The sequence below is a fragment of the Ranitomeya imitator genome, chromosome 1 (genome assembly GCF_032444005.1).
Source record: "Ranitomeya imitator isolate aRanImi1 chromosome 1, aRanImi1.pri, whole genome shotgun sequence".
NCBI lineage: Eukaryota > Metazoa > Chordata > Amphibia > Anura > Dendrobatidae > Ranitomeya > Ranitomeya imitator.
In genome coordinates this window covers 1252183518-1252203015 of record NC_091282.1, presented here as the reverse complement: position 1 = coordinate 1252203015, position 19498 = coordinate 1252183518, and the positions used below count along the sequence as shown (strand labels likewise).

Sequence of the window (19498 nt, the reverse complement as noted above, 5' to 3'; positions counted from 1 at the left end):
CAAGATTTTGTGGTTCAGAATCCGATGTCAGTGCCTAGGATTCCAATTCCTGATTTGTTTTTTGGGGATAGATCTAAGTTTCTGAATTTCAAAAATAATTGTAAATTGTTTCTAGCTTTGAAACCTCGCTCCTCAGGTGACCCTGTTCAACAAGTGAAAATCATTATTTCTTTGTTACGTGGCGACCCTCAAGATTGGGCATTTTCCCTTGCGCCAGGGGATCCGGCATTGCGTGATGTTGATGCGTTTTTTCTGGCGCTTGGATTGCTTTATGATGAACCAAATTCAGTGGATCAGGCAGAGAAAATCTTGCTGGCTCTGTGTCAGGGTCAGGATGAAGCGGAGATATATTGTCAGAAGTTTAGAAAGTGGTCTGTGCTCACTCAGTGGAATGAATGTGCCCTGGCAGCAATTTTCAGAAAGGGTCTCTCTGAAGCCCTTAAGGATGTCATGGTGGGATTTCCCATGCCTGCTGGTCTGAATGAGTCTATGTCTTTGGCCATTCAGGTCGATCGACGCTTGCGTGAGCGTAAAGCTGTGCACCATTTGGCGGTATTATCTGAGCATAGGCCTGAGCCTATGCAGTGTGATAGGACTTTGACCAGAGCTGAACGGCAAGAACACAGACGTCGGAATGGGCTATGTTTTTACTGTGGTGATTCCACTCATGCTATCTCCGATTGTCCTAAGCGCACTAAGCGGTTCGCTAGGTCGGCCACCATTGGTACAGTACAGTCGAAATTTCTTTTGTCTGTTATTCTGATTTGCTCTTTGCTGAATTTGATTGACTTGGAGTTTGCTAGGCGCTGTGGTTTTTTCTTGGAGCCCTTGCAGTATCCTATTCCATTGAGAGGTATTGATGCTACGCCTTTGGCCAAGAATAAGCCTCAGTACTGGACCCAATTGACCATGTGCATGGCTCCTGCACATCAGGAGGATATCCGCTTTCTGGTGTTGCATAATCTGCATGATGTAGTCGTTTTGGGGTTGCCATGGCTACAGGTCCATAATCCAGTATTGGATTGGAAATCTATGTCTGTGTCCAGCTGGGGTTGTCAGGGGGTACATGGTGATGTTCCATTTTTGTCAATTTCGTCTTCCACTCCTTCTGAAGTCCCGGAGTTTTTGTCGGATTACCGGGATGTATTTGATGAGCCCAAATCCAGTGCCCTACCTCCTCATAGGGATTGCGATTGTGCAATTAATTTGATTCCTGGTAGTAAGTTTCCTAAGGGCCGACTGTTCAATTTATCTGTGCCAGAACACGCCGCTATGCGGAGTTATATAAAGGAATCCTTGGAGAAAGGTCATATTCGCCCGTCGTCATCACCGTTAGGAGCAGGGTTCTTTTTTGTGGCCAAGAAGGATGGTTCTTTGAGACCTTGTATTGATTACCGCCTTCTTAATAAAATTATGGTAAAATTTCAGTATCCTTTGCCGCTGCTGTCTGATTTGTTTGCTCGTATTAAAGGGGCTAGTTGGTTCACCAAGATAGATCTTCGAGGGGCGTATAATCTTGTGCGTATTAAACAGGGCGATGAATGGAAAACAGCATTTAATACGCCCGAGGGCCATTTTGAGTACCTGGTTATGCCATTCGGGCTTTCCAATGCTCCATCAGTATTTCAGTCCTTTTATGCATGACATCTTCCGAGAGTAACTGGATAAATTCCTGATTGTATATTTGGATGATATTTTGGTCTTTTCGGATGATTGGGAGTCTCATGTGAAGCAGGTCAGAATGGTGTTCCAGGTCCTTCGTGCGAATTCCTTGTTTGTGAAGGGGTCTAAGTGTCTCTTTGGAGTTCAAAAGGTTTCATTTTTGGGTTTCATTTTTTCCCATTCTACTATCGAGATGGATCCTGTTAAAGTCCAGGCCATTTATGATTGGACTCAGCCGACATCTGTGAAGAGCCTGCAAAAGTTCCTGGGCTTTGCTAATTTTTATCGTCGCTTCATCGCTAATTTTTCTAGTGTTGCTAAGCCGTTGACTGATTTGACCAAGAAGGGTGCTGATGTGGTCAATTGGTCTTCTGCGGCTGTGGAAGCTTTTCAGGAGTTGAAGCGTCGTTTTTCTTCTGCCCCTGTGTTGTGCCAGCCAGATGTTTCGCTCCCGTTTCAGGTTGAGGTTGATGCTTCTGAGATTGGAGCAGGGGCTGTTTTGTCGCAGAGAAGTTCTGATGGCTCGGTGATGAAACCATGTGCTTTCTTTTCTAGAAAGTTTTCGCCTGCTGAGCGCAATTATGATGTTGGCAATCGAGAGTTGTTGGCCATGAAGTGGGCATTCGAGGAGTGGCGTCATTGGCTTGAAGGAGCCAAGCATCGCGTGGTGGTCTTGACGGATCACAAGAATTTGACTTATCTCGAGTCTGCCAAACGGTTGAATCCTAGACTGGCTCGATGGTCGCTATTTTTCTCCCGTTTTGATTTTGTGGTTTCGTACCTTCCGGGCTCTAAAAATGTGAAGGCTGATGCCCTGTCAAGGAGTTTTGTGCCTGACTCTCCGGGTGTTCCTGAGCCGGCGGGTATTCTCAAAGAGGGGGTAATTTTGTCTGCCATCTCCCCTGATTTGCGGCGGGTGCTGCAAAAATTTCAGGCTGATAGACCTGACCGTTGCCCAGCGGAGAAACTGTTTGTCCCTGATAAATGGACTAGTAGAGTTATCTCTGAGGTTCATTGTTCGGTGTTGGCTGGTCATCCTGGAATCTTTGGTACCAGAGATTTGGTGGCTAGATCCTTTTGGTGGCCGTCTTTGTCACGAGATGTGCGTTCTTTTGTGCAGTCCTGTGGGACTTGTGCTCGGGCTAAGCCCTGCTGTTCTCGTGCCAGTGGGTTGCTTATGCCCTTGCCGGTCCCGAAGAGGCCCTGGACACATATTTCTATGGATTTTATTTCGGATCTCCCTGTCTCTCAAAAGATGTCGGTCATTTGGGTGGTTTGTGATCGCTTCTCTAAGATGGTCCATTTGGTACCCTTGTCTAAATTGCCTTCCTCCTCTGATTTGGTGCCATTGTTTTTCCAGCATGTGGTTCGTTTACATGGCATTCCGGAGAACATCGTTTCTGACAGAGGTTCCTAGTTTGTTTCGAGGTTTTGGCGATCCTTTTGTGCTAGGATGGGCATTGATTTGTCTTTTTCCTCAGCTTTCCATCCTCAGACAAATGGCCAAACCGAACGAACTAATCAGACTTTGGAAACATATCTGAGATGCTTTGTTTCTGCTGATCAGGATGATTGGGTGTCCTTTTTGCCGTTGGCTGAGTTCGCCCTTAATAATCGGGCCAGCTCGGCTACTTTGGCTTCGCCGTTTTTTTGCAATTCTGGTTTCCATCCTCGTTTCTCTTCAGGGCAGGTTGAGTCTTCAGACTGTCCTGGTGTAGATACTGTGGTGGATAGGATGCAGCAGATTTGGACTCATGTGGTGGACAATTTGACATTGTCCCAGGAGAAGGCTCAACGTTTCGCTAACCGCCGGCGCTGTGTGGGTCCCCGACTTCGTGTTGGGGATTTGGTTTGGTTGTCGTCTCGTTATGTTCCTATGAAGGTTTCCTCTCCTAAGTTTATACCTCGTTTCATTGGTCCGTATAAGATTTCTGAGGTTCTCAATCCTGTGTCATTTCGTTTGGCCCTTCCAGCTTCTTTTGCCATCCATAATGTGTTCCATAGGTCGTTATTGCGGAGATACGTGGCGCCTATGGTTCCATCCGTTGATCCTCCTGCACCGGTGTTGGTTGAGGGGGAGTTGGAGTATGTGGTGGAGAAGATTTTGGATTCTCGTATTTCGAGACGGAAACTCCAGTACCTGGTCAAGTGGAAGGGTTATGGTCAGGAAGATTATTCCTGGGTTTTTGCCTCTGATGTTCATGCTGCCGATCTGGTTCGTGCCTTTCATTTGGCTCGTCCTGGTCGGCCTGGGGGCTCTGGTGAGGGTTCGGTGACCCCTCCTCAAGGGGGGGGTACTGTTGTGAATTCTGTTGTCAAGCTCCCTCCTGTGGTCTTGAATGGTACTTCGGCTGGTTCTGTCCATGGACTCCCTCTGGTGGCTGTGAGTGGAGTTGCTGCTTCTGAGTTTCCTTCCACAGGTAACGAGGTTAATTCGTTAGCTGGCTGCTCTATTTAACTCCACTTAGATCATTGCTCCATGCCACCTGTCAATGTTCCAGTATCGGTCTAGTTCGCTCCTGGATCTCTCTGGTGACCTGTCTACTCCAGCAGAAGTTAAGTTCCTGCTAGTATTATTTGTTTTCTATTTTTCTGTCCAGCCTGCTATTTTGATTTTGTCTTGCTTGCTGGAAGCTCTGGGATGCAGAGTGGAACCTCCGCACCGTGAGTCGGTGCGGAAGGTCTTTTTGCGCACTCTGCGTGGTTTTTTGTAGTTTTTGTGCTGACCGCAAAGTTACCTTTCCTATCCTCTGTCTGTTCAGTAAGTCGGGCCTCTCTTTGCTAAATCTATTTCATCTCTGTGTTTGTGATTTTCATCTTAACTCACAGTCAATATATGTGGGGGGCTGCCTTTACCTTTGGGGAGTTTCTCTGAGGCAAGGTAGGCTTTATTTTTCTATCTTTAGGGCTAGCTAGTTCTGAGGCTGTGACGAGTTGCATAGGGAGCGTTAGGAGCAATCCACGGCTATTTCTAGTGTGTGTGATAGGATTAGGGATTGCGGTCAGCAGAGTTCCCACTTCCCAGAGCTTGTCCTGAATTATTGTAACTATCAGGTCTTTCCGTGTGCTCTTAACCACCAGGTCCATTATTATCCTAACCACCAGGTCATAACAACAGCCATAACGTTTTCCTCAATATGTCCATGTGAGGTCTTGTTTTTTGCGGGACGAGTTGTACTGTGGAGTGGCATCCTTGATTTTACCATATCACGTAAAGAAAAAGTGGAAAAATTTCCAAATGCGGTGAAATTGCAAAAAAAGTGCAATTCCTCAATTGTTATTTTAGATTTTTTTTCACCATGTTCACTAAATGCTAAAACTGACCTGCCAATATGATTCTCCAGGTCATTACAACTTCACTGACACCAAACATGTCTAGAATATTTTTCATTGAAGTGATGAAAAAAAATCTAAAATTTGTAAAAAAAATAAATAAAATAAAAATAATGTTGCCATTTTCTGAGACCCATAGCGTCTCCATTTTTTCGGGATCTGGGGCCGGGTGAGGGCTTATTTTTTGCACGCCGACCTAACATTTTTATTGATACCATTTTGGTGTGTAATGCAATGTAATGCAAAAAAAAACGTAATTCTGGTGTTTCATTTTTTTACTAGCTACACCATTAACCTATTAGATCTTTTTATATTTCGATAGATCAGGCGTTTCTGAATGCGGAGATACCAAATATGTGTGTATTTGATTTTTTTATTGTTTTATTTTGAATGGGGCGAAAAAGGGGTGATTTGAACTTTTATATATTTCTTATTCTTTTAAGATTTTTTAAAACTTTGTTTTACTTTTTACTTGTTTCAATAGTCTCCACGGGAGACTAGAAGCTGCAATCATCCGATCGCTTGTGCTACATAGAGCAGGGATTCATCTCTGCTCTACGAAGCAGAAATGCTCACTGCTATGAGCGCCGACCGTTTGGCGATGCTCATAGCTATTCAGCTATGACAACTACAGGGGTCTCCTGCAGACCCTGGGTTGTCATGCCAACCCATCAACAACCTGCGGTCAAGTGACATGGGCACCGATCGTTGAGTTTAATGATGTGCTTCCTACGCGTGCATGTTAAATGCCACTGTCAGAGTTTGACAGTGGCATTTAACATATTAACAGCTGCGGGTAGATCGCGATTCCACCCGTGGCTGTTAGGGGCACATGACAGCTGATCAGATCAGCTGTCATGTGTCGGAAAAGGTATGGGCTCTGGCGATGAGCCCACACCTTTTCCAACACATTACAAACAGGGGGAAGCGTCCATTGGACGTAAAGGGATTACATATTAGACACAAATAACACAAGTAAACACAAAATTTGCAAAAAGAAATCCAAACCGGCAGGGCCCTGTGTGAAAAAGTGATTGCACCCTTAACCTAATAACTGGTTGGGCCACCCTTAGCAGCAACTACTGCAATCATGAGTTTGTGATAACTGGCAATGAGTCTGTTGCAAGGTCTGGAGGAAATTTGCCCCACTTATCTTTGCAGAATTGTTGTAAATCAGCCACATTGGAGGGTTTCAGAGCATGAACTGCTTTTTTAAGGTCATGCCACTGCATCTCAATAGGATTAAGTTCAAGACTTTGACTAGACCATCTCAAAGTCTTAGTTTTATTTTTCCTAAGCCATTAAGAGGTGAACTTGCTGGTGTGTTTTGGATCATTGTCCTGCTGCATAACCCAAGTGAGCTTTAGCTTGAGCTCACGAACAGATGGCCAAGCATTCGCCTTCAGGATTTTTTGGTAGACGGCATTATTCATAGTTCCATTTACCACAACAAGGCTCCTAGGTAATGAAGCAGCAAAGCAGCCCCAGACAATCACACTACCACCATATTTTACTGCTGGTATGATGTTCCTTTTCTGAAATGCTGGGTTATTTCAATGCCAGATGTAATGGGACATAAACCTTTCAAAAAATTCAACTTTGTCTTGCCAGTCCACAGAGTATTCTCCCCAAAGTCTTGCAGAAAATCAAGATCATCAAGATGTTTTCTGGCAAAACTGAGACAAGGTTTTATGTTCTTATTGCTCAGCAGTGGTTTTCATCTTGAAACTCTGACATGCAGACCATTTTTACCCAGTCTCTTTCTTATGGGGGCATCATGAATACAGACCTTAACTAAGGCAGGTGGAGTCCGCAATTTTTTGGATGTTGTGGGGACTTTTGTGACCTCTTGGATGAGCTGTCGCTGCAATCTTGGTGTAATTTTTGTCAGCCTGCCACTCCCAAGAAGGTTTACCTTTGTTCCATGTTTTCGCCGTTCGTGGATAATGGATCTCTCTGCGGTTCTCTGGAGTGCCAAAACTTTAGAAATGGCTTTATAACCTTTTGCAGAGTAATAGCTAACAATCACTTTGCTTTTAATTTGTTCCAGAACTTATTTTTCACACAGGGCCCTGTAGGTTTTTATTTCTTTTTCTCTTAATAATAAAGATTTTCATTTATAAACTGCAACTTGTGATTACTTGTGTTATCTTTGTATGATATTTAAATTTGTTTGACAATCTGAAACATTTAAGTGTGAAAAACATGCAAAAGAATAGGAAATCAGGTAGGGGACAAACACTTTTACACACCACTGTATATTACTGAAATGTACCACAAGGCAAAAAATTCTCTATGGGTGAGTAATTGAAATAATTTTCAATGCTTTTTGGGAGTGTTATACCCCACCGCAATGTACCACAAATGTACACTGTGTGCAGAATTATTAGGCAAGTTGTATTTTAGAGGATAATTTTTTATTATTGATCAACAACTATGTTCTCAGTCAACCCAAAAGACTCAAATATCAAAACTTTATATTTTTGGAAGTTGGAGTGTTTTTTTTTTTTTTTTAGATTTGGCTCTTAGGAGGATATCTGTTTGTGCAGGTAACTATTAATGTGCAGAATTATTAGGCAACTTAACAAAAAACAAATATATTCCCATCTCACTTGCTTATTTTCACCAGGTAAACCAATACAACTGCACAAAATTTAGAAATAAACATTTCTGACATGCAAAAACAAAACCCCCCAAAATGAGTGACCAATATAGCCACCTTTCTTTTTGATGACACTCGGCAGCCTCCATCCATAGATTCTGTCAGTTGCTTGATCTGTTTACGATCAGCATTGCGTGCAGCAGCCACCACAGCCTTCAGACACTGTTCCGAGAGGTGGACTGTTTTCCCTTCCTGAAGATCTCACATTTTATGAGGGACCACAGGTTCTCTATGGGGTTCAGATCAGGTGAACAAGGGGGCCATGTGTTATGGTTGGCGGAACGCACCGAATATATATATATATATATATGAGACAGTTGGTGCGTTCGCAGCCTGGGAGCCACCGTGCAGGAGAGACACCTGCTGCTAGTAATAGGCGGTACTATGTGGTGGTATTAGCAAACTCTGTTATTTCACAGATTCGCTAGAATAACAAGATGCTGTGCTCTGTTAACCTCACAGAGGAACACAGCTACCAAACAGAGCAAAACTGTGGTCATGCAGTTAGAATAGCAGACAAACAACTCCTCACCGGAGGTGCTAGTATTCTAGGGGCTTATTTCAGCCAAGGCCCTGAATCCAAACATACAAACTCCCCACCGGAGGTGCCGGTATTCTAGGGGCTTATTTCAGCCAAACCCTGACCACATACAAGCATGATCACACTGGCGCTAAGCTCTTTAAAATTGGTCTGATACTAGCACATGGCCATGCGGCCATGTGAACGTTTTATAGTTTTAGCACTCAAGGACCTTCCTAGTGGTCCAACAGGAACCGCTTCATGACCTGGGCATGTAACCCCCGACCTCCAATGGGAGGTCGTCCCGTGGGAATGCCCAGTAAGGGAAAAGCAGGACTTAGTCCCAGAAAGATCTGCTCGTTGCTGATCAGCGCTGGCTACAAAGGCAGAGCCTGGAAGAACAGTAGTAACCAGTCACCCAGTATCAGCCTGAGTCAGACGTTGGGACCGATGTCTCCACTGAGCAGGCTCCACTGTGGCTGGAGAAGAATGGGAGACCGCAGCAGAGATTGTTTGAGATTTCCCCTGTTCAGAGGCAGGAACTCGACACCTAACACCATGTAATTATTTTTCCTTCTTTGGTGCCTTTACTGGCCAGCCACGCTGTGGAGTAGTTGGAGGCATGTGATGGAGCATTGTCCTGCATGAAAATCATGTTTTTCTTGAACAATACTGACTTCTTCCTGTACCACTGCTTGAAGAAGTTGACTTCCAGAAATTTCCAGAAACTGGCAGGTCTGGGAGTTGAGCTTTACTCCATCCTCAACCGGAAAAGGTCCCACAAGTTCATGTTTGATGATACCAGCCCATACCAGTACCCCACCTTCACCTTGCTGGCGTCTGAATCGGAGGGGAGCTCTCTGCCCTTTATTAATCCAGCCTCTGGCCTATCCATCTGCCCCATCAAGAGTCACTCTCATTTCACCAGTCCATAAAACCTTTGAAAAGTCTGTCTATTTATTGGCCCAGTCTTGGCGTTTTATCTTATATTTCTTGTTCAAAGGTGGTCGTTTTTCAGCCTTCCTTATCTTGGCTATGTCCCTGAGTATCGCACACCTTGTGCTTTTTGTTACTCCAGTAACGTTGCAGCTTTGAAATATGGCAAAACTGGTGGCAAAAGGCATCTTGGCAGCTTCATGCTTGGTGTTCCTCAATTCATGTGCAGTTATTTATTCTTGTGACCAGGGCCGTATTTGCCACTAGGCACTCGGGGTCACGTGTCTAGGGCGGGGACGATGCGAGGGGCGGCACCTGAGCAAGTGAGCAAGGTTTTTTTTTTTTCACCTCCCGACCGCCCGTCCCACCCACCCTCCTTGAAGACGATACTCACCCTGCTACAGCGATGCCTGGTCTCAGCATCTGTGGCGCGTCCTGAGTGAGCGGTCACGTGGTACCGCTCATTAAGGTCATGAATATGCACATATTCATGACCTTAATGAGCAGTACCATATGACCGCTCACGCAGGAAGAAGGTGAAGTGTCGGGAGTCGGGACAGAGCCAGAGGGATGTCGGCACGGCCGCGTGGTGTGGGACAGCTAATAGGTGAGTATGAGGGACAGGGGACAGGGGGATGAAGGAGGACGGTAAGCCGCCAGCGCCATGCAAGATGGGAGAAGGAGCGGGGGGTGGAGAGTTGAGTCATGCATATGGGGGGAATATGAGCCATGCATACGGGGGGAATTATGAGCCATGCATACAGGAGGGGGGGTGGAATATGAGCCATGCATACAGGAGGTGGGGGGGAATTATGAGCCATGCATAGGGGGGGATATGAGCCATGCATACAGGGGGGGAAAACAGACCTATTTCACTAACCTTGTATCTTCACTATCCTACAACCCAAAACAACTATTCAGTACATTTACCTCCCTCCTCCGCCCACCACTGCCACCTCCAACTCCCCTCATCTCCTCCGAGGACTTTGCCACCTACTTCAAAAACAAGATCGACCAAACAAGGCTAACCTTTACAGTTCCATCACCCCAACCACTCCATATACCAGACCTCTGCCCTTCCCTAATAACCTCCCTCTCCAACATCACTGAAGGAGAGCTTACTCGCCTCTTCTCCAAATCGCACCTCGCCACCTGTGCACTTGACCCCATCCCCTCCCACCTGCTCCCCAATGTCACTAACATGCTCATTCCAGCCCTAACCCATCTCTTCAACCTATCGCTATCTTCTGGTACCTTCCCCTCGGCCTTCAAACATGCCACCATCACACCCATCCTCAAAAAAACTAACCTTGACCCAACTGCTATGCCCAGCTACCGCCCCATATCACTGCTCCCGTTTGCTTCAAAACTTCTTGAGCAGCATGTCCATGCTCAAATTTCCTCCCACCTCTCATCTAACTCTCTCTTTGACAACCTACAATCTGGCTTCCGCCCCCACCACTCCACCGAAACTACCCTGACAAAAATTACTAATGACTTACTCACAGCCAAAGCTAACAGACAGTTCTCCATCCTCCTCCTTTTTGACCTGTCCTCTGCTTTCGACACAGTTGATCACTGCCTGCTGCTACAGATTCTTTCTTCCCTCGGCATCAAAGACCTTGCCCTGTCATGGATTGCCTCATACCTTTCCGACTGCACATTTAGCGTTTCCCACTCCCACACCACCTCCTCATCCCGCCCTCTCTCTGTTGGAGTCCCTCAGGGCTCTGTCCTAGGGCCCCTACTTTTTTCCATCTATACTCTTGGCCTAAGACAACTCATAAAGTCCCACGGCTTCCAGTACCATGTGTATGCGGACGACACTCAGATATACCTCTCTGGCCCAGATGTCACCTCTCTGCTGTCCAGAATCCCGAAGTGTCTGTCAGTCATATCCTCCTTCTTCACCTCTCGCTTACTAAAACTCAATGTAGACAAAACCGAACTCATCATCTTTCCCCCATCTCACGTATCCCCCCTACCTGACCTATCTATTGTAAATGGCATCACGCTCTCTCCCGCACCTGAAATCCGCTGCCTCGGGGTAACTCTCGACTCTGCCCTGTCCTTCAAACCGCACGTCCAAACTCTTGCCACATCCTGTCGCCTCCAACTCAAAAATATTGCCAGAATCCGTTCCTTCCTCAGCCCACAATCTACCAAAACTCTTGTGCATGCCCTCATCATCTCCCGCCTCGACTACTGCAACACCCTCCTCTGTGGCCTCCCCGCTAACTCCCTTGCACCGCTCCAGTCTGTCCTCAACTCTGCTGCTCGGCTAATCCACCTCTCCCCTCGCTACTCCCCTGCTTCTCCCCTCTGCAAATCCCTCCACTGGCTCCCAATTCCCCAACGAATCCAGTTCAAACTACTAATACTGACCTACAAAGCCATCCACAACCTGTCCTCTCCCTATATCTCTGAACTAATCTCCAAATATCTTCCGTCACGTAATCTCCGATCCTCCCAAGACCTCCTACTCTCCTCCACACTTATTCGTTCCTCACACAACCGCCTCCATGATTTCTCCCGAATATCCCCCATCCTCTGGAATTCCATGCCTCAACACGTCCGACTATCCACCACCCTCCTTCAGATGGAACCTGAAAACCTATCTCTTCAAGAAAGCCTACAGCCTGCAATAACCATTCTGCCACCTCGCCATCGCCACAGCCACCGCCTCGCCATCGCCAGAGCTGCCGCCTCGCCCCTACCTTCTGTCTCTTCCCCACTATCCCATAGAATGTAAGTCCGCAAGGACAGGGTCCTCTCCCCTCTGTACCAGTCTGTCACTGTAAATTTGTTTACTGTAAATGATATCTATAACTCTATATGTAACCCCTTTCTCATGTACAGCACCATGGAATTAATGGTGCTATATAAATAAATAATAATAATAATGAGCCATGCATACAGGGGGGGAATTATGAGCCATGCATACGGTGGAGGGGGATATGAGCCATGCATACGGGGGGGGGGGGGGGGGAATTATGTGCCATGCAAACAGGAGGGGAGAATATGAGCCATTCATACAGGAGGAGGGGGGAATATGAGCCATGCATACGGGATGGGAGGGAGATGAGCCATGCATACAAGATGAGAGGGGGGCATTATACACTATTGAGCATCATGTGTGGCCATTATAAAGTATGGAGCATCATGTGTGGCCATTATAAAGTATGGAGCATCATGTGTGGCCATTATACAGTATGGAGCATCATGTGGGGTCATTATGCCATATGGAGAGGAAGTTGCCTAATAATTAAGCACACCTTATATAGGTTTTTGATGTCATTAGACAACACACCTCCTCATTACAGAGATGCACATCACCTGATTTACTTAACTGGTAGTTGGCTCTCAAGCCTGAACAGCTTGGAGTAGGACAACATGTATAAAAAGTATCATGTGATCAAAATGCAACTTGCCTAATAATTCTGCACACAGTGAATGGATGAGTAATTGAAACCAGAAAAAAAATGTCAATGCTTTTTTTTTTACAGTGTTATATACCAAAGAAATGTACCACAAAGCACAAAATACTCTATGGATGACAATATAACCAATTTTTTCACCGTTCCAAATAAAATCTTGTCACATAGAGCAGCTAAATATTTAGCATCATACTGTGAAGCCCTCAGCTCTGCCTAGAGCCTATATTCTACCACTCTCCCTGCTCCTGTAACTATCCCTAGGCTAAATGCAGAATGTATCTAATTCAATCAGAACAGCACAGGATTAGCCATTAAAAGGACTGTTAGTATGGTGCTTGCTTCACCATTAGCACTAGTATGAACACTAGAGCAGTGATGAGCAAGTGTGCTCGTTACTCGAGATTTCGGGTGTTCTCCGAGTATCTTGGGCGTGCTCGGAGATTTAGTTTGTCTCATCGCAGCTGCATTGTGGCTGCTAGATAGCCTGAATACATGTGGGGGTTGCCTGTTTGATAGGAAATCCCCACATGTATTCAGGCTGTCTAGCAGCCGCAAATCATGCAGCTGCGGCGACACAAATTAAATCTCCGATCACACCCAAGTTACTCGGAGATCACCAGAGCATGCTCGTAAATCTCGAGTAATGAGCACGCTCGCTCATCACTACACTAGAGGACTCTGCTTAGTTAAACTGACAGCCCTGGACAAACACACTCTCTCCAATCACAACGTCTCTCTTTAGGATATATGCAGAGTGTATGTGATACAAACAGCTAAGAACAGGATTAACCTTTAGAAGGACTGTTAGTATGATGGCTCAGTATCCGCTCCGGTATCACACACAGCTCTGGACAAGCACTTTCTCCCTCCAATGAAACCTGTGCCTGAGCTTTGAAGTGGCGTCAGTGTGCGGAGCATCAAGGCACCTGTCCTTTTATAACCCTTGATGATGTAATACGGCCAGCCAATCACAGTAGTGCCACAACCAAAATGGCTATGGTAGTACAGCGAGTGTCAAGCAATCCAGGGGTTCGGACTCAAGTTCTCGTCATCTCCGGCCCTGAACTCGAACTTTACAGAAAAACTCAGGGGAATCTGCTGATCCCGAACTTCGAGGAGTTCGCCCATCACTACATGTTACATTATTACATTATTATTATTGTTACAATTATTTTTTGAAAATTGCTTAGATTACAGCACTAAATAGACAGGGATTCAAAATGAAATTTCTGTTTGACTTTGAATCGCTCCTTTAAACACTACAGAAGAGACAGACTTATCCAGGTACTTACCCCTACAAGGTGTCTTAGCGGCAGTGCATTATTAAAGGCCTGTATGGCAGCATGGCAAATTGACAACCCATTGCCTGGTGATTCAGCAGTATATGAAATGAAATCAAATAAGATTTTATTTTTATTTTTTTAACTGCAGATTGAATCTCAAAATGTTCAAATTTGAGTAAAACGGCAAATTCTAGGAAATTTTATCTCAAAACTTGATCCTCCACAGATCGAGCCACTCATCTCTAATTCCTATATTGAGTTTATAATGGTATCAAAGGCCTCCTTCACATGTCCTGATGATTCCTGTTCTGGAAAAACCAGTACTGGTGAGATCGGTGGTCTGTGTCCATGTGCCATCCGTGTGTACTGTGACGTAGTCACTGGTAAAGTACTGGAGGGGAGATATGCTTCACTGCACATAATTGTGTCAGTGATGTGAAATCCAGTGTTTTATTTCCTCCAGAACAGTGTGTTGCAAGGGTTAAGTTATGTTATGGGATGGTTTTTATGTGGACATTTATAGAGCGAGTGAGAGAATGTCCACCGTATCTCCACCTACAGAGTCTGCACCGCCGTGTGCTAACAGGACCTTGGTGAGGTCACAGTCACATGGGTGAGGAGGCACATGGCCTGGGCTTAAATAGCTGAGCTCCAGAGGGAATCTGGGCTATTGTGGGCCGGGAGAGGAAGACTCCAGGAGAGTGTTTGGGCACATGGTGCTTGATCAAGGACATTGTTAACATTAAGTGGGCTGAGCCACAATAGTGCAAGGACTGCACGAAGTGCTACCATTTTGTTTTGCTGTTTTGCCCAGAGGGCCTTGTTTATTTTTGTGCGTTAAACTTGGTTTATGCTGTACCAATAAACAAAGTACATTCTTAAAGGCACATTGTTCCAATGACTACCTCAACATGCAGCTTTGTGAGTCCATCTACCTCAGTATACAGCGAGGGAAAAAAAAGGTATTTGACACACTGCTGATTTTTCAAGCTTTCCCACGTACAAGAAATGGAGGTGTGTACATTTTATCGTAGGTACACTTCACCTGTGAGTGACAGAATTGAAAAATAAAATCCAGAAAATCACATTGTTTGATTGTTACAATTTATTTGCATTTTATTGCATGAAATAAGTATTTGATGAGATAAAAAACAGAACTTAATATTTGGCCCAAAAACCTTTGTTTGCAATTACCGAGGTCAGACATTTCCTGTAGTTCTTGACCAAGTTTGCACACACTGCAGCAGGGATCTTGGCCCACGTCTCCATACAGATCTTCTCCAGATCTTTCAGGTTTTGGGGCTGTCACTGTGCAGCATTGAGTTTCAGCTCCCTCCAAAGTTCAAACTTTAATACAGGCAATGAGTGCAGAGTAGGAGTAGGGGGGCTTCTTAAAGAAAGACTAACAATATGATGTAGTTTAATTATTTAAACATCATAAAATGTGATCTTCTGGATTTTTTTTTATATTCAGTCTCTCACAGTTGAAGTGTGCCAATGTTAAAAATGGCAGACCTCTCTATCCTTTGTAGGTGGGAAAACTTGCAAAATCGGCAATGTGTCAAATTCTTTTTTCCCCCACTGTATGTGAAATCCATGTGGCATCTGTGGGTGCGTTTGCTGTCCATGTTTGTGTCTGCATGCTCTGTGTGCTGTCAGTGTGAAACGCATGGAATGAAATGCATGTTCAAAGATAGATCGCGATGATGTACTTGATAGATAGAAATATGTCAGTGTGAATTCTAATCTGTGCTCTGGAGGCTTATGTTACGGAACTGCAACACAGAACTAGGATAGAAGGGGAAAAACTGACCCTGCACTGAGACTATACCCTACGATGGAGTGGGTGACCCATTCCTTGCGAATAGACCCACCGACGATCCTAGGTTAATCTCAAGCGAAGACCCATCGATCGGGGGAAGGGGTACCCTGAAACATCTAAGGGCTGCGTACGAAAACGGGTCACCTCCTAATAGAAAACACAGAGAAGGCTGCAGATACAAACAGAAGACTAAGACTAGCAGAACCAGAACTCCCAGTACTGCACAAATTACACACACAGAAGATAAAACAATGTACCTAGCCAGAACTAAAGCAGATTAACACTGTTGTCCAGCAAGGACTGGGAGGCAGGTGCTGGTTAATAAAGAGTGATACAATCACCTGACCCAAGACAAACCCAGCACCAGAGGGAAAAAGACCAGCAGCCAGAACACCACAAGAAAATGGCGGATAGTCACAAACTAAACAAATTCTAACAGTTTATTATTTCTGTACCTGTTTATTTTTTAAATAAAAAAAAAATAAATTAAAAAAGGTGTGGGTCCCCCTTAATTATCATAACCAGCTGAAGGAAAGCCAATGGCTGGGGGCAGTTGTTATGTCATTAATATTCTGGGAAGATGCCAATAGCCATAAAGGTTCTCAGGCTATGAATATAATCTCACAGCTGTTTGCTTAGCTTTCACTCGTTATTATAGAAGACATCCATCCAAAAAAATTACATTGAGGTTAAAATTTGTGGAGTGAATGTCAGCTGTTTTATGGCCACTGATATCAAGCCAAGAGTTTAATAAAAGAGACACCTCTATAAGACACCCCCGTTACTAAACCCATATTCATATTTTATAATTAGCCGGAGTAAAGTCCTTCATTTGAACTAAATACTCCTCGTCCATATTTTCACATTTTAAGCATTAATGTAAAATAAAATAGCAAATTTATACTATACAACATATATATATATATATATATATATATATATATATATATATACAGTACAGAGCAGTACAGAGCAAAGTTTGGACACACCTTCTCATTTAAAGATTTTTCTGTATTTTCACGACTATGAAAATTTTAAAGGCATCAAAACTATGAATTAACACATGTGGAATTACATACTTAACAAAAAAGTGTAAAACAACTGAAATTATGTCTTATATTCTAGGTTCTTCAAAGTAGCCACCTTTTGCTTTGATGACTGCTTTGCGCACTCTTGGCATTCTCTTGATGAGCTTCAAGAGGTAGTCACTGGGAATGGTCTTCCAACAATCTTGAAGGATTTCCCAGAGATGCTTAGCACTTGTTGGTCCTTTTGCCTTCACTCTGGGGTCCAGCTCACCCCAGTCCAGCTCTCGATTTGGTTCAGGTCTGGTGACTGTGGAGGCCAGGTCATCTGGCGTAGCACCCATCACTCTCCTTCTTGGTCAAATAGCCCTTACACAGCCTGGAGGTGTGTTTGGGGTCTTTGTGCTATTGAAAAATAAATGATGGTCCAACTAAACGCAAACCGGATGGAATAGCATGCCGCTGCAAGATGCTGTGGTAGCCATGCTGGTTCAGTATGCCTTCAATTTTGAATAAATCCTCAACAGTGTCACCAGCGAAGCCCCCACACCATCACATCTCCTCCTCCATGCTTCACGGTGGGAACCAGGCATGTAGAGTCCATCCGTTCACCTTTTCTGCGTCGCACAAAGACACGGTGGTTGAAACCAAAGATCTCAAATTTGGACTCATCAGACCAAAGCACAGATTTGCACTGGTCTAATGTCCATTCCTTGTGTTCCTTAGCCCAAACAAGTCTCTTCTGCTTGTTGCCTGTCCTTTGCAGAGGTTTCCTAGCAGCTATTTTACCATGAAGGCCTGCTGCACAAAGTCTCCTCTTAACAGTTGTTGTAGAGATGTGTCTGCTGCTAGAACTCTGTGTGGCATTGACCTGGTCTCTAATCTGAGCTGCTGTTAACCTGCGATTTCTGAGGCTGGTGACTCGGATAAACTTATCCTCAGAAGCAGAGGTGACTCTTGGTCTTCCTTTCCTGGGGACGTCCTCATGTGAGCCAGTTTCTTTGTAATGCTTGATGGTTTTTGTAACTGCACTTGGGGACACTTTCAAAGTTTTCCCAATTTTTCGGACTGACTGGCCTTCATTTCTTAAAGTAATGATGGCCACTTATTTTCTTTACTTAGGTGCTTTTACTTGCCATAATACAAATTCTAACAGTCTACTCAGTAGTACCATCAGCTGTGAATCCACCATACTTCTGCACAACACAACTGATGGTCCGAACCCCATTTATAAGGCAAGAAATCCCACTTATTAAACCTGACAGGGCACACCTGTGAAGTGAAAACCATTCCCGGTGACTACCTCTTGAAGCTCATCAAGAGAATGACAAGAGTGTGCAGAGCAGTCTTCCAAGCCAAAAGTGGCTACTTTGAAGAACCTAGAATATGAGAAATATTTTCAGTTGTTTCACACTTTTTATTAATTAAAAATGGTATACGGACATACAAAATGGAAGTGTGAAGAAGGCCAAAAGTGAATATACCCTTACTGTAAATATGGATATAGTTTGAAGGTACTAAGGAAAATGATGACACTAACAAGTTTCTATGTTTTTGCTTTCTTTAGACAGTGACAACTGTATTAAATGTCCAAGTGATGAATGGCCAAATGAGAAAAGAGACCAATGTCAGCCAAAGATAATAGAATTTATTTCTTATCAAAATGACACAATTGCTGCTGTTTTTTCATTCCTCTCAGTTTTTGGTTGTCTCGTCACTAGTTTGATATTTGGAATATTCATTTCTTATAGAGACACCCCCATTGTTAAAGCCAATAACCAGAACCTGAGTTACCTTCTACTCATCTCCATCATTCTCAGCTTCCTCTCTGTTTTCTTGTTTCTTGGTTGTCCAATTAATGTGACTTGCAGACTTCGCGAGACCACTTTTGGAATCACTTTCTCTCTAGCCATCTCTTCCCTTCTCGCCAAGACTCTCATTGTTTATGTCGCTTTTAAATCCACCAAACCTGGAAGGGCTTGGAGAAAGTTGTTGGGTGTGAAACTGCCCTATTCTATCGTTTTGTTGGGTTCATCAATCCAAGCTGTTATCTGTGTTATGTGGCTATCAATCTCTCCCCCTTTCAAGGATCTGGACACTCAATCTTATCAGGGAAAGATTATCATTCAGTGTAATGAAGGTTCCATTATTGGGTTCTATTCTGTATTAGGCTATATGGGGCTCCTGGCAGCTGTGAGCTTCGTTCTGGCTTTCATGGTGAGGACATTACCAGATACTTTTAACGAGGCCAAGTACATCACCTTCAGCATGCTGGTGTTCATAAGTGTCTGGATCGCCATGATCCCAGCTTATCTGAGCACCAAGGGGAAATATACTGTGGCTGTGGAGATTTTCGCTGTTCTAGCTTCCAGCTGTGGACTTTTAGTTTGCGTCTTTTTCCCTAAATGTTATATTATCTTATTTAAATCTGAAATGAATACAAAAACTGCCCTGCTTTGTAAGAATAAAAAATAAGTGTTCTCAAAATTGTATAGCAATTAGAAAATGATATAACTTGCGTAATACCATTTAGAGGGAAATCACATCGTATAAAATAACGTATGTAAATGAATAAACAAATATGCAAACAAATATATATGCCAAGTATTAAAGCATTTTATTGTGACAATTTCCTTACCTGGGAACATCTTAAGGTGACATGCATAACTTCTATCTTAAAGAACTTTTAAATCAGTTATTTGTCATTTAGATTTTTTGTGCAAATTTTAAAGGAATTTCATACGAGCTCATATATTTATTTATTTTCTTAGTTGAACCGGCTGTATGCAATGAGACAAGATAAAGGTTGTCGTCAATT

General features: G+C 44.0%; 1 protein-coding gene across 1 annotated transcript in view; it reads left to right on the top strand.

The window, feature by feature from the left end:
• Positions 1 to 19155, top strand: part of LOC138657542 (vomeronasal type-2 receptor 26-like) — a 42713-nt gene extending 23558 nt beyond the window's left edge. The window contains exon 3 of the mRNA XM_069745313.1: positions 18248 to 19155. Coding sequence (XP_069601414.1) covers positions 18248 to 19155 — 908 coding nt within the window. The remainder of the gene's footprint in view (positions 1 to 18247) is intronic.
• Positions 19156 to 19498: the final 343 nt, after the last annotated feature.